General features: G+C 37.1%; 1 protein-coding gene across 1 annotated transcript in view; it reads right to left on the reverse strand.

The window, feature by feature from the left end:
- Window positions 1-1,594: 1,594 nt before the first annotated feature.
- The window catches only part of ptp4a2b (protein tyrosine phosphatase 4A2b), a 41,421-nt gene continuing 26,405 nt past the window's right edge, over window positions 1,595-16,610 (reverse strand). Inside the window, exons 2-7 of the mRNA XM_079380563.1 lie at window positions 7,950-8,220; window positions 7,547-7,655; window positions 7,353-7,445; window positions 4,681-4,811; window positions 3,217-3,291; window positions 1,595-2,747 (exon numbers count right to left, since the gene is read on the reverse strand). Of these exons, the coding sequence (XP_079236689.1) occupies window positions 2,636-2,747; window positions 3,217-3,291; window positions 4,681-4,811; window positions 7,353-7,445; window positions 7,547-7,655; window positions 7,950-7,954 (525 nt within the window). The 5' untranslated portion in view covers window positions 7,955-8,220 and the 3' untranslated portion in view covers window positions 1,595-2,635. The remainder of the gene's footprint in view (window positions 2,748-3,216; window positions 3,292-4,680; window positions 4,812-7,352; window positions 7,446-7,546; window positions 7,656-7,949; window positions 8,221-16,610) is intronic.

The raw sequence follows: 16,610 nt of genomic DNA on the forward strand, positions 1-16,610 counted from the left end.
CTATCTATCTATCTATCTATCTATCTATCTATCTATCTATCTATCCATCCATCATCTATCCATCCATCCATCTATATATCATATATCTATCTATCATCCATCCATCCATCCATCCATCCATATATCTATCATATATCTATCATCCATCCATATATATATCATATATCTAACTATCTATCTATCATCCATCCATCCATCTACCTATCTATCTACCTATCTATCTTAAAGTGTTCTAATTTCAATCTTGAAGATTGGTTTGCATGGTTTATCAACATAAAATGGGTTTTGCAAGGTTAGTAGTAGATCTCATGTCTAAAGCTCCTAGAATCAAATTATCTGACCCATCTTCTGTTGAAGATTGACATCTGATGTTACTTTCTGAAGAACATCACTGGGCGATAAATCGATAAAATGATCGCGGTTTAATTTTCCTCATAAAACGATACAAATAACTGCAGCCTGCACTGCAAACTGTGCTGAAGACACGAATCATTGAAGTCAGGCAACACAATCATGATCTGAAACAATCACTCACAGAAACTAAGCAATTCATTTCTATATTAATCTATATCTAAGATATTTATTTTAAGGAAAAATGGCTAGAAAAGTGTAAATAATTCAAGAATGTGAATTGTTAGTCATGTTCTGAGTCTGACCCAAATTAACGGGTTGGTTTCTACAGCTTCCAATTAAGCAACAAATCTTTAAACTCAAAAGAAATATCGATTTGATCGATATCGACTGATATGAAAAATTTGAGACAATTTTTGACCATATCGCCCAGCCCTACAAACGCATTTAAATGCGATTCTAACCTCACCAACGCACGAGCAGATCCAGCAGATGGCACTGCAGATAAAGACAGAGCAGCCCAGGCTCGTGCAATCTGGATAATCGGAATTGCATCTTTGTACAACAGTCACTTAAAGAGACCTACGCTTTAGTGCTGTGGTTTCCTATTTAATTTGATTATGCATTAGAACTCAACAAATAAACGATAAACATTGTGTTCTACATCTGACTCTTCATATAACAGACTCCAGTGGATTATGTCAGCAGGTGTAGAGATGGAAAATAAATAGGTCATTTCCCAACTTCCTGTGGATTTCTACCATGTGACTGACTTAAATATTTCAAGAGTTTAGTCATCTTCCATCTGCACTATCACTCTTCACACTAGAAATGCCACATGAGCCGTTTCCTTTATGTACATGAGTCATTGATCAGTCAGGACCTTTCTGGCCAAAGTCCTGGTGTGGAAAAGCCTCATGGAGTCAAATGAGTCATTTGGTTTGTCTTTAAATGACTATTGAGAGTGGTACATTCTGGGTCATGTACTGTTTGAACAGACACACACAGATCTTTTTCCTGTCTCTTTTATAGAACAGCAATCACACAGATTGATTTCTCTTTCAGCTGCAGGTGACAGTACACATCACTTTCACCAAATGACTTTTCACATTATCTTCCGCCACAATTTCTGGATGTTATCTTGAAGGTGGCCATAAAATTCAGTCATCACAAAGTGACTCATCTGCCAAGCACAGTAAATAGCTAACATATTACAGGAAAGAACACACAATGAAAATAGGCCAGAATCAATTTCAATTCATTTATTTGTCTTAAAACCAAGATGAAGGGGTGTTTTCAAAATGGGCACAATGAATAAAGCAAACAAACAAAAACAAAAAAAATTGAAATAAACCCAGAGCTGACCAGTCTCCCGTCTTTTCACTTCCTTCAGTGTCTGTGGGCTGAACAGTAGGGTGACAGATAAAGTGTACACATTATGTGTGGGTGTCACAGTCAGGCCAACAGTAAAGCATTTTACTGAGCAACTATAGAAAGTGAGTACCTATGACAAGTATCCTCCTGCATTTGAATTTGGATGTAGGACGGTCCTAAGGGTGAGGGCTTTTCTAAGCTGGACTGAATATTGCACTCCCCAGAAAAAAAAAAAGAGAAGAGAAAACAACATGGCTCCAAGAAAGAAATAAAAGTGTCCTAACCCCACCCACACTCCTGACAAGACACTAATTATAGTGAATAAATACAGCTGACATATTTAAAACCCAGGCTAACCCTAAATTAAAAGTGATTTCAAAGAGGGCAATTGCTGCATTGGAGAGGAACTTCTTAAAAATGTTGTTTTGTGCAAAAATATCATATGCCTACTTTAGTTGTTTCTGTAACAAAATTGGCTATTGTGTGTGGAAATAATTACAAAAAAAGATAAAAGGAACATGCCCAAAAATAAAAGTCTTAATAAAAATCAACAATGACAGCACATGTAAATCTTTTCATCATGGTTCAAAGTACTCGTTCTGAAATAACACCAAATAAAAAGTCATCCCAGTATTGGAAATTTGGGAAATCAGGGGAACTTGTGTAAATTCTTGCCCGTGACTGTTAACGCTGGTTAACCAACCAGGTTGTGGACTCATCTGTGTGCTTTGACCCTTCTCTTTGATACTGCTGGTGAATCCATAGATCAGCTCTCATTCATTAATTCTCTGTGATCGATTAGCCATGATTCATTTGATAAAATCACCACAATTATAACCCGCAGCTCTTCCTTCCCTTTACCCTGGTTGAACTTCCCACTGTTGTTTTGTATGACTGACAGTATGACGCACTACTGGACACAACAGTTGTGACCGTTGGCATCCTTGAACCGCAGACGCATCTTGGGTCTGTATTTTTCAAGGTAAAGAAGCTGCTTGGAGTTGAAGGCTCCACGTCTCTTCCTAAAAAACAAACAAAAACATTAGGTCAGTTTAAATCTACTAAAGGCTGAAAGGACTTTTGACCAGATTTATGTGCCATTTTTCAGTCCGGAGGTGTCAATGCTAGTTGCAGAAAGTCAGACCATCTGCAAATATTGGCCAATTGGTATGGTATATTTTTTAGCTTCAGACTATAAAATCAAACTTGTTTAAGACTGTAAGAATTGTAGAACACATTGTTTTCATTTGTTATGTGTCTTCTAGCAATGTGGCATGTATTTCTGTATGTTTTTGTGTTCACAACTACTTCAGGTAATGGTAATGCATGATCCTCAGTCAACTAATGTATGATGCACAGTTTTTGCACAGTGTATGATGTCTGGTATTTTAAAACTGTTAAGATTTAAAAAAAACTGTGGTGTATTCTAACCTTAAAACAGACATCAGAATGTCAAATGTATATCAAGGAGAAATTATCCAAACTACTTACTGTCTTATAAACTGCACCGCATCTTCATACTTCATTCCACACTCAATTAAGGCTAAAGCCACCAGTACAGGTGCTCTATGAAAATGAGACAAAACAAATTTCAATACAAATGTAAGTTCTCAGTCAACTTAAACTTATAGCTTGACGAAAAAAATATATATAAAAATGTAAAAAAAAAAATATATATATAAAATAGCTACAAAAAAAAAAATATTCTTGTTTTTTAGGATCATGAATTTTTGCACCTGCATCAACAATGATCAAATCAGTGTGTACCATCTTTGGGAGCTCATTAACAAGTGTGCTTGTGTTCAGAGACAACTGTATTCAGGAAGTCTGTAGCTGAGTTCTCACACACACCCTCCCAAAAACCGCTGAACAACAACAACAACAAAAACACTTCTGCGCTTGAAGAGCAGCATGACCACAGGCTTGTTTTAAATGGTGCAGCTGTTTTTCCTTAAAGGAACTGGTGTAAACTGAGCTTAGGAAAATGAATGCAAGAGTAGAGTGCACTGTACTGCCCACAATGTTGGTTACACCATACTAACAACCGGCAGGTCACAGATGCTTACCTTCTCAAGTTTAGACTGGTTACTGTTATGCGTATGTGTGTGTGTGTGTGTGTGTGTGTGTGTCAGCAGGCTCAAACAGAGGTGAGTGCTAAAAATCCAAAAGTTAGCAAGTGTTTGAAGAGTTTGAGAATAAGTGGGTCTCATATGCAGGCTAATTGTTACACAACAAACATTTTTGACAAGTCATGGGTTGCTTGAGAAACTAATCAACTCATCTATCTGAACTAGAAGCTCAGTATAGTCAGGCAGGTGTTGGGTTTACCTGACTCAGAGGAAACATTTACATAAAACACATTCTGGAGTCAGTCTCACCATCTAGTTGGTTGTTACTCATTCCTAAGGTGTACAGAGTGGATCTAGTACACCTTGTGAATGTGCTTAACATTCTTACTTGTCTTGTTTGGGCTAAGTATTTTTTAAAAGAAATTAATTAATTAGATCCATTATATTGATCAATAGTGACAATAAATACAATTATACTGCTACAAAAGATTTCTATTTTAAATAAATACTGTTCTTAAAAAAAAAATCCTGAATAACGATTATCAGGTGCCAAAAAACAAATAGGCAGAGCAACTGTTTTCAACACTGATGAATACAAGTTGTTTCTTTAGCACCAAATCAGCATATTAGAATGATTTCTAAAGGATCACATGACACTGGAATTAATAACATTTCACAAAACATTCAAATAGAAAACTTAATTTGAATTTCACAATATTACTTTTTTTACTGTATTTTTGATCCCATAAATATAGCCTTGGAGACATAAGAGACTTCTTAAGACAATACATGCATCATATCACTAGAGCTGTTGAAGGAGGGACTAACCCTTTTCTCCTCTGAGTTACAAAAATCTCAAGAAGCACATTAAAAATACAACACTAACCGGCCCAACCCCGCAACACAGTGAACAGCGATGCAGCATCCTGGCTCCTCTCGGAACTTAGTCTTCAGCAGGTTTAACCAATCATCTACAATCTGGGTTGGGGGCGGAGCTCCATCATCAAAGGGCCAGTCCTGCGGTCATGAAAAAAACAAACACAAACAGTAATTTAATTTAATGAATTTAGATTTTGCTGAAACAATTTAATGTGTACATCTCTGAGCACTGGAGGGACCATTCACAAAGTAAAACAGCTGAAGAACTTGAGATGTTTCACATTAGGCCTTGCAGAATTTGCCTGTGGAGCAAGGCATTGTGGGAGAGCAGAACTTTCTCATGAACTGTTTTTGGGCAGAAGGCCACAGAGATCTGGCCTCCTCCCAGCCAAACCGCACAACTAGCGAGAAAGGGCTGAGAGGAGAGGAGAGAAATATGCCAAGACAAAACAGGAGAGGACGGACCAAGGAGATTAAGATATAACGTGAGGCTGGAAAGAGAAGATCAATAAGGGGAGCCGTCAGGAGGAGTACAGAGGACAGAGAGGAGTTCGCAGCAAGACATATCGGGTTCACCGAAATGACGTACAAGTCTAATGTCAACCTAAGGGAGTATGGTGGTTTTCTGGCATCACTAAACAAAGCTTAGGACAGCATTAATTATCAACAGTTTCATGTAGTTATCTAGGCCTGCTTTCCATTTCCTCTTCGAATATACCAAGATCTGAGCACGTGAGAAGATTGGTGCTAGGAAACGTTAAAGAGAAAGCATGTGTGGGCGAGTATGACAGATAAATGGAAACGGACCGTCTATGCAGCTGTCTGGGCTGCTGTGCTCCTGCTGACCCGCAGACAGCTTCAGCTCACAGCAGTCTCTCACTTTCTATGCTCCTTAAACATGCAATCCCTAGTTCCCCATCAAATCTTATTCTTTCTTTATTCAGCTATTCCCTGTGTCAATAGTGAGCGAGCCACTTCTAAAGAAAAATGGACAAGGTGCACTGTGTTGATCTTGAATAGCAGGGATGTAAATCTTTCTCAGGGATTGGCTTACAGCTGCAGTTAGATAATTGTTATGTGCCATGGGCCATGTATCTCACACACACACACTCACACACACAGTATATGTTGACTGTTGCCACCCTACTATGACAGTAAAGTTTAAACCGATCTGTACCTTCTCTTTAAGGATGGATATTGTTCCCCTTCTAACACCTTTGCTTCCTTCTAATTTCCAAATAACATTCTGTAGGTCATGGAAAATTATCAAATACATAAAAGGGAACAAAAGCAAAGGTTGAAATTTCCTCTTTTAAATGAGAAACTTTGGCTTGCCTACATCTCCATATATAGCTGCTTTTAATACATTTGTAGCTGTCACTGTGTCTTCTGTTTACCAACCTAGCATGCAGAGTACAGGTGAGTACAGATGGTAAATAAACTGGGAGGCCTATCTATCTTTTCCAGCAGGGTCAGAACAAGATAATGTCAAGTGTAAATAAAGACTCAACACGCTGAGTACGTTTTTTTCACAGGCCACTAACAATGAGATGTCTTTATTAGACACAAACCCGCATACAGCACTTGTTGGTGACACCTGCAGAGCACTGGGTGAAATGACCTACTTGATCTGAAGAGGGAAAGGAGCATGTTTGAGATATTGCTTGTTCAGTTGCCCTTTTGAGATCAGGTCACAGAAAAGACCATTGCAAACGGGACAAAGCAATCACTAAAATTGCAGCACAGTTACTGCAATCCTCATTATACACAACCAGAGTATTTCTATTTTCATGGGAAAAATGGTCAAAATTTGAAACATGTTGATTTTTTTTAGCTTGACATCCTTTCTGAGCACATCAACGTGAAAATTAAGAGAAGAGAGTAATAAAAGCTTTCTGACGTCTCACACTCCCGTTCAAAATGTTGGGGTCTGTAAGATTTATTTTTTCCATGTCTTTAAAAGAACAATCTTATGTTAATTTATTTGAACAAAAATACTGTAAAAACAGTAAAACTGTGGAATATTTGTCCATTTAAAATAACTGTTTTCTATTTGAATATTTTTATATATTATGTAATTTATTACTGTGATAGCAAAGCTACATTTTTATTTAAAAGTTTTAGCCATTCCTCCAGTCTTCCATATCACATGATACTTCAGAAATCATTCTACCATGCTGATTGGCTGTTCAAGAAACATTCTTTTTATTCTTATTATCAACAGTTATGTGGCTTAATACTTTTGTGAAAGCTGTGATACTTTTCTTTCAGGGTTCTTTGAAAAAAAAAATTCATTTACTGAAAAAAAAAATGTCTCGTCTTCTATCGTATTGACCCAAACTTTTGAACTGCAGTGTATATTAGCTCAATATTTACCATTTAAACGTAAACAAAGGCACAGTAAATAGTAATGAACAGGGCTTAACAGTAACTATGGCCTGGGGCAAGTGTGGGATATTTGAAATAGCTGGCTGAAGAAACTAGGTGCCCTTTTGTGCCGGTGAATTACCACAGAGTTCCCAAGAGTGTAGCCTAGGCATACATGTGCCTTTTTTTATCAAGCAAGGACAGCTGATCTTGCAGAAAAGCACTGTGTCATTCAGTGTGGCAAAATAAGTGCCTTTTCTTTCCTTCCTCCCCTAAACACTGTTCTCCAAAACTTCAATTCGATTTACTCACCAGGACCTGGATGCCCTCCTTCTCCACTGGTGCCTTGTCATAGGTGGCTTCACATACTCTCACCAATGTGTTTACCTCAAACTTCTTCAGCTCCTAAGGAGGGAGGCAGAGTGAAACATGTGAGTAAGGATATTTGGGTTTCCCCTTTCGTGACAAGCTCATTCACAAAAGGCAGATCTAGATGGATCACTTACCTCAGTGAACTTGTTGAGAGTGGAGTTGGTGGGGTTGTGTGTGATGAGGAATCTCATGCAGTCATAGGAAATCTCAACAGCGGCAGGGCGGTTCATGTTGGCAAGACGTCTTTAAAACAATTACAATGAAGTACTTATAATTCCTTTTCCTTTGTTTCTTTAAAAAAGAATCTTTGGCTCAGTTTTCAGCAGTATGAAAAAATAAATACAGACAAAAAAAATATACTGGGTGCAATGGAGGGTGGACACTAGACTACTAGAAGTACAAACAAAAGACAAAAGGTTGGTGATCTAGTCCACGATGTTCAAAAGATGTATAAAAAAAGGGATGAGAAACTTGAAAGGAAAACTAAAGAAAAAGGAGACTATCCTTCAGTCATCCAATTTAGACAATTGAGATTACCCCATTCAGGAGAAGAGTTTCTAATTGGCTACAGGGAGAGAAAGCTGTGAAGTCAGGCGGGCGTGTTTGAGGACTACACGGGATCCCAAAAGGGTATAGAAGAGACAGACTGGGCCCAGTGTGCTGGCTGTCAGGGAGGCTTCTGGGTAGCGTAGTCCCGTGGGTGGCTAACAATTCACTTGTCCACAAAGGTGAGGTGCTGAGCCTGGCAGAACTCTCCGCAGACGGTCACAAACGCCATATATGTGTGATCCGAATCAACACAGAAATGCTGGAGAAAGGGAGAAAGAAAATGCAGTCATTTCGACATCCTGTAAATCCCTATGAACATCTTAATGGCTCAATATGCCGTTTCTCAATATGCGTTCTTATCTGTTCTTGTGGACTTGTGAAACGTCATTGCCCAAAAGCCAGTGTAATTTTCAAAATATTATTGTTATTCTGTCATGAAATGTAGTTTTAAGCGCCTATTTGAAAATTTGCTATGCCGATTTAAGAGTACTACTGCTTAGCTCTGACTGATGATTCAACCTTGCTTCTACGCAAGCCAGTGACTCATCCCATTGAAAAAGGCAATTTGAAGCAAGCAGGTGATAACAGCAAGTCTAGAACATCAAGACTAGTGCTGTGTTCGATACATCGACACGACGATGTATTGTCACAGAGATTTGACGATACGTGTATCGATACAGCTGTCTCGTGTATTGTGGCACATGTGCAGCAGTGGACTGCGTATAATTTGAATACAGGAACACCATTTAAAATGGAGTAGAAAAGTGCGAGATTTCTAAAAAATAATCAACAGAGAATAATATATAGGCTACAACAAAGTTTAATCTGGCCGCAGAGGAACACAACTGGGTTGCCTGATATAAAGAGACGTAATCCCCGAAACAGAGCTTCCCACTTGCTCAATACGGAAATATCTGCTAAGTGCGTTACTTATCTTTGTCAACCTGGCAGCCATGTGTACGTGCGCTCTAGGGCTGTGCGATATGGACAAAAAAAAAAAAAAACTAATCGCGATTTCTTTGATAAATTTTGCGATTTCGATTTTAAAGGTGCAGTAGATGATCTCGAAAAATGCTAACTTTAACCTGATAGCACTAGTGTTGTCAAAAATATCGATATTTCGATAAATATCGATACTGAAATATCCGAACGGTACCAATATTAATTTCCCGAAGTATCGATACACCGATACTAGCCGAGCTGTCACTTTCACTTCTCTCCAAAGGCGCATGGACAAGCACCACACGTGACCGCACTCGTCTCCTTCGCTCTGGTTAAATAGCAAAAGTGAAGTGAATAGAAAGATGAGTGCTCTGGTTGTTAAAGAACACAGCAGCCGGAGCGCTATCTGTAGGGATCTATAATCTCCGCGATGCAGAGAACGCGCACGGAATCCAGTCATACAAACAGAATTTACAGTTTAACGCGGAATGTCACGGAATTTGTCAAAGTTTGGATGAATTAATCAAAAGTAGGTCATTACACTCAAATCAAATCGCGATATGGACTAGTATCTGTAAATATTAAGCTGCAAAAGTTGATTTAAATATGAATTCTGCATGCTCTGTGCGTCTCTGTGTGAATGTGCTGCACGTGCGGTTGTGTTTACTAATGTGGCGCTCGCGGTGATTTCAGCGCCTGCCGTCTCAATGAGGACATAAATACATCAACAATATCTCCAGAACTGATCTGAAAGGCACTTTACAAGCATTTTACCATTTAATTTGAGTAAAACTAGCATCATATCATACACACACAGAACTTTAAAAGTATTCACGGCAACCCGTCAAAATAAAAGTTCGGTTTAACTTGGCCTATTAAAGACCGTGTGCCAGAAATAGGCTATATTACTATTATTTAGTAGAATGTACATAATACTACTACTTACTACTACTGTTAATTTTTTTTTAAATAATCACAAAATATTTTTATTTTAATAGTAAATCCCCTTCATTTACCAAAAATGTAAATGTTTAATTTTCATTAATTCAAATATAAATTAATTAAAATAGTTTTATGCCTTCATCTGATATCCACTAAAATTTAAATACACAACACAGAATTTCTGAGGGGGAAAACACATTTCATAAGGCTACTGTAAGAATAAATAAAAATTGTTTGTATGCATTCAAATAATTAGACATGCTAAAACACAAAAAATTAAACATTTCATACGGCCCTAAACGTGTCATTTTTGTTACACTTTTAATAAATTAAATGTTAAATTGTATAATTTTCATGATTTTAATGAATTAGACATGCTTTTAGATTTATAGCATTTAATTTGACCATTAAAAATAAAGAGTCCAGAAAAATTCAAACGGAAAAAAACGTAATCCAGAAAAATTAAAATGGAAAAAATTGAATGTAGAGAAAAATAAAATTTCATAGGGCCCTATATCTGGAAATATTTTGGTTATGAAGCAAATGAGAATATCAACAAATAGAATTTTGGATTTTAATTAGTACACGTTAGTTTCAATTAACATTTAACTAAGATTAATAAAAGATTAATAAATAAATCAACAAATGCAGTACCTCAAGAAATTTTTTTGTTCATGTAAAATATACCGCATGTTCTCGACTTGTTACATTTATCTTTAAATTTAAAAAAATTACCCCCTTAATATTGTGGCAGTTTTTTCTCCGTGGTATCGAAAATGGTATCGAATATCGATATTTTTCAAGGTATCGTATCGAAGTTAGAAATTCCAGTATCGTGACAACACTAGATAGCACTGAAAGTGAACGTCCCACCCTCCCTGCAATCGCAGTCCAAAGCCACGCCCCCTGAACGCACATATGCTCACAGAGCAGAATACCAGAGACAACATTACTACAATATCAATGGTTCCCAATTACAGTCCTCGCGCACCCCCATCTGCACATTTCATATGTATATCTTATCACGTCCGACGTTTGTTCTAGCGCAAATCCGTGAATGAATGTTCCGAAGTGAAGTAAGCTTCAACGGATTTCCCCTGCTCAGGGAGTAGGAAGCACAGAACACTGTGTAGGGTATAGGGGTCGACCGATTATCGGCCTGGCAAATTATTGGTGCCGATATTAAGCATTTTTATGATTATCTTATCGGTCATTTTCAAAACCGATGTGCCGATAAAATAATTTAATTTTGAAACGCGCTATTTGGCTCTGATGCAGCATGTCTGAACTCACCACTCTGTGGCCTAGAGCAGTCTCCGCCCACTGCACATCTGATTTGTTGGGAGTCACGAGTCCGACCAATCAACACAGAAGGCTGAAAGCACTCACACCGAAAGCACTTGCTAACTGGAGCTGCATCAGTGATCACGCATCAGTTGCCTCTCAAAGACAGCAGTAGACGTTGCTCAAGTTGCAATAAATCACAATCCACTACACTGAAGTTGCAAAACACCTCAATATTATCTATTTATGGTTTCGCACGATGGGGAATACGCGGATAAATGGAATTTACTGTATAACGCGGAGTCACGGAATTTGTCAAAGTTTGGATGAATTAATCAAAAGTAGGTCAGTACACTTAAATCGGCTACGGACTAGTATCTGTAAACATTAAGCCGCAAAAAGACTATTTAAATATGAATTCTGCATGTTCTGCGTGTCTCTGTATATGTGAATGGCATAGACACGCGGTTTTGATTAGTACACATACAAACACTGAAGTGTGCGACGCTCGCGGTGTTTTCAGCATCTGTACATTACAATGACAAACTAGCTTACATAACATTTATTAACAATAAAGAATAAGACAAGGCATGGCATAGGACACATCACATGCTGTATTATATACCGATTAATAAATTACAGAATGTTTAGCAAACACTGAGGAATCAAATAAATAAAAATAAATTAATAATTAAGGAAAGCCTAAGAATAGTGTAACGTGAGGTAAACAGCAAAGATAAGCTTTTCAAAACGAAAACAAAGTGAAAGTAAAACTAAACTGGCTCTCGCTGACAGGACTTGCATGTTTTTTTCTACAAGAATACCAACATGTTCACCTTCTCTGGTTTAAGAAGCGGTCAAATCCTCCGCTGCTAAACCAGGCTCTACCCACGAAGCCCTCGCGCTGAAAGCGCCTCTCTTCACGTGATCAGTGAAATCTGACTCCTGCTACAATGGGCCGCGGCTCTGCATGCGCGCTGTATGAAGCAGACGATTTGGAGCAGCGCAGACCATGCACTCGCACAAGTGCGACCACATCAAATTTAAACTCAAACACACTCAAAAAATGGTCGCATTTGGTCGCAGTCTAGAGCCCTGCTTTCTATTTACTATTTTATAGGAGAGCCTACAGTACAACTTACTGAAATGTTTCATGTAAAAGCTCATTCAGTGCTTCAAACTGAGGAAAACGTGTAAAGCTTGTAAACATTGCACTGCAACAACTCCGTGTCCATAAGCTCATCAGTCAGCTAGAAAAATAACTATAAAGAGGAGCATTTTGCTATATTTATGCGCTATTGCATATTAATATTTTTACTTAATCTGTTGTCTACATGATTCAACTCCTCCTATAAAATAGCATTTTACTAATGAAGAAAAACAGACTGAATGTGTGAAAGACATGACAACATTTATGGGATGCACTCAGGAGGAGCCCAAACTACACTCAGTGGCCAAGTGATGCTTATGGTCCATGATATTGTACAGATTCTGTGTAACAAACAATTCGTTGTGACAGTATATTTCAAGATGGAAAATACATTTAATTCCCTCTTTAAGTGAACCTTAGTTCCCAGGTTGACCTGATCATCTACAAGATTGATTAAAATGCTGATAAAGTCAAGAAAAGATGAGACAAACACATAACAGTATGATTGAAGTATTAAAATATAGGAAAAAAAAAAAATTACATTATATATTTATTTATTCTGTGGCACCTAAAAACATAATTTGGCGCCCAAGTTTTCAATGGCTCCTTACTCAATTTTTTTGTCTGGAGCCCTGATTAGACAGAGGCAAGATGAAAAGAAAAAAATACCATCTAAACTTTTCTAAAGACATTAAGTTCCCTTCAGACATTCATTCATATAAACTACTACCCCTAATTGAATTACGATTTGTTTAGCATCTCAACTGATTTGAATCGTCACATGTTTGAATCGATTTTCAACCGGCTTGTGGTTATTCGTTACATCCCTACATACCAACAATAAGATAAGATGATTTTTAAAAAATATATTAACATTTATGTTTATTAGAACAAGTACATTATTATTTATGGCCTTAAAACAAGATACAAGCAATCAGAATATTGTACCTTGTGGGGAGTGCCCAATGTAAACATGAAACATATGCCATAATAACTGCATTGTACTGTGGTACAGTTATAGAGGCCCTTCATAATGCAGAGGTCAACTGCCTGCCCTGCCAATAGTTAGCAATGGCCCTGTAGTATGCAGTCAGTGTTTAATAAACCGCTGTTTTACTAAATTCTGCTGAGGTGAAATTCAGTGCAGTCCTGTAACGTAAAGAAAACCGAAGGGTAGAGAGCGAATGAGAAAGGTTGACATGAAAAAGGACAGTACAGAGAGGGCTTGCTCCTGAGTTTCTGAAAACTCTAAAGCGATCGCAAGGATTAAAGTCAGGCAAAGCTTCAAACAGCCTCAACTGTTTTACAGTCCCACGCTTCTCCACTCGACTCGCCACCCCCATCCACACTAAAAGGACACCCATCACAGTAACCGAGTCATCTTGGCTCCCTGTTCTTTAACAGATTGAATAACCCACATTAAGAATAAAACAAGACACACAATGCGAGTCTTTACAATACGAGACTTGGACATGTTGAGACAGACAATTTAAAAAAAAAAAAAAAAAAAAAAAGGAACATCAGAAGACTTGGACTGTCAACAAGTTGCAATTCTCAGAAGGAAAGAAGCAGTCTCAAATGCTAGATCCAACAGATGAGGCTAAATAGACGGCAACAAATAGAGAAGAAAGTGGTCTCTTCAAAAGAGAAAAAGCAGCAAGACTAGGAATGTGATTATCTTATCAAAAGAGGACCAGAGCTAAAAAGCTCACTCAGGACTTGGAAGACCACAAGTGCTTTTTTAAAACATTCCCCAAGGGCCTGATGGTAAACCAATGGTTCAGACAGGATAATTGAGCTGCACAAGGAAGCACAACAGAAAAGGAATAGGACGGTTGGAAAGAGATGCTATTGCGACACTGAGGTGAAAAAGAGACAATGACCCCATTTACACCAGATATTAATATCAGTCTTGGTTGATCTGACCAGTGTTAACATCTAGTGTTAACGAGTGTCTCCTGTGAAGTCTGTTGTAGACAAAAGCCCTATTTGGATGGTAATTGTTTCTCATGTGGACAGCTGCAAAAATAAATTTATATGGCACCTCAACAATAAAACTTATGGATTCAGATGATAATTTATTCACAGTGGATAAGCTAGTCCTGTGATCCTACAAATCCGGGAATGCGCTGCTCTGTAAAATGTCATATGCTTGTAATGAGAATTAATTCATATTTAATATCCTATTCATTATCTGTTCATTAAATCTCCTATTTAAAAATTGGAAAACAGACACGTAAGTTTAAATAATTTTGTATTTTCTCTCTCAAAATGATGGATGTCATTAAAAATGTGGAGATTAGCAGAAATAACTTACAACCTATTATTTACATAAGGTAAACAAAAAGCTGCTTGGTATATTTGTGTATATAATTGTACATAATACATTTTAAAATTGTATTGCATACCTTTTGCTGCCATGATTACCCATTTCAAATGTTTACATGCTTTTCGTCTTTTTGTTCTTAATAGCTTCCACTCACTGTGGTGGAGCAGTTATGAAATATCATTCATGTAAATACTTTCCAGCAGTTCAATAATAAATATTAGGGCTATTATATAAATATTGTGACCAATTCTGCGATTCGATTCTTATTTTTATGGTTTCGATTCGATTTCGATTCGATATCGATTAGCTATCAATATTTCATTTAAAATGTTAGTTTTGCAGACATGGGATCCATATTTTGATATAAATGCTGGTAACTGAAACTCTCCTACTTAAGTTTATTACTGAAATACACATCTACATTAATAATAGGGTGCACACAGTTGTTTTTTTTAGTGGAGCAATTCGAAAGATGGTGACACCTTCAGGACGAGAGGTCCGAATCGATATCGTTGCGTTAAACTGAAGATCGATTAAAATCGGAGAATCAATATTTTTTACCCAGCCCTAATAAATATGCATGCAAATTATAACTAAGCTCAACAGTCACCGTACAGTGTTTGGGAGTGGTCAGAAAGAATTTTAACAGTGAATTTTGAATCAATTCCATCATGTAAAATGTGCATTCAGTTGGCAAATAAATTACCACACGAGCTTGGTGTTTGTCAAAAAACAGCAGGTAATTCAGTTGGGGATTTTTACACAGAGAAACAGACAACCTGGATTTGGACGGCAATAAAATTAAAAATAATAAAAAAAATCACTGACTAACAGTGCGCGAATAAATCGCGCTATTTGCGCGTAGTTGGACGCTTGAACTAGGGCTGTCGCGATTCGTCGATTTTAGTCGACTAGTCGATTTTTAAAAATCATCGACTTCATTTTGCTCGCGTCGACTAACCGGCCAAATACCGGAAGTGGCGCATTTCACGGACGAGAATCCATAAAACACATTGTTTTCCAAGGCTGCATGATATATTAAACCCATTTAAAAATCATAATTAAGCAGAATTGTGAATTCACAAACGCTATGATTTAAATAAATAATTACATGCATTGCAGTTCTAACACAGTATATGCGCTTTAATTATTTCCATGCGTGTAGGTTACGTACGTGCGTCTTGCAGAAACTGTTATTTACGTGTGTAGCGTCTCAAACTCCATCTCTGCATGTTGTTGCGAGTTTGGGTTTATATAACGTTCATCTGGGGACGCAACGTGCGCCATTTCATCAGATTTGTAAGGTAAATCATTTATAAATCTACACAAACACAGGAGAATACATCGGGATTTCAAAATAAAAGCTCAAAACCTCGCTCTGAGTTTACACGTTTTGATGTCCACATATTCATTTAATTACAGCGGCTATAGCATTTCTGTCCTAAAGAAATGGCCAAATGTTAAAGATTAAGTGGACATTTGAATTAAATGGTGCTTGGTCAATATTAAACAAGGATTAGATCGCACAGTAATGTGTAAAAATAATCGTCAGGCCGTGGGCACCCCCTGCAGGCCTTTGTTGTTATGCGTAATCCATATGATTTCTTGCTTTTGATACTTTATTTGAACTAATTATTATTGCATCATTGCTATTATATATGTATTTTAAGTAATTTTAAAAGCTATTGTTCACTTCTATTTTTATTACCAAAATTTGTTTTTTTTTTATTATAATTATAGGGCCCTATGAAATCCGTTTTATTTCCAAATTCATTTTTCTATACTGGATTAATGGTTAAATTAAATTTTATTAATCAAAAAGCCTGTCTAATTAATTGAGTTTTACAGTTTTATCTGTACCAAATTCTGTTTTCCATTATTTTCTGGATTCCATTTTAATGGTTCCATTAAATTTTAATAACCAAAAGCATCTCCAATGAATTGATTTTATATTTTTTTTATAAATTTTTAAATTGAATTTTTTTTTTTTTTACTGCACATT

This window comes from Barbus barbus (assembly GCF_936440315.1).
Source record: "Barbus barbus genome assembly, chromosome: 27".
In the NCBI taxonomy this organism is placed as follows: Eukaryota; Metazoa; Chordata; class Actinopteri; order Cypriniformes; family Cyprinidae; genus Barbus; species Barbus barbus.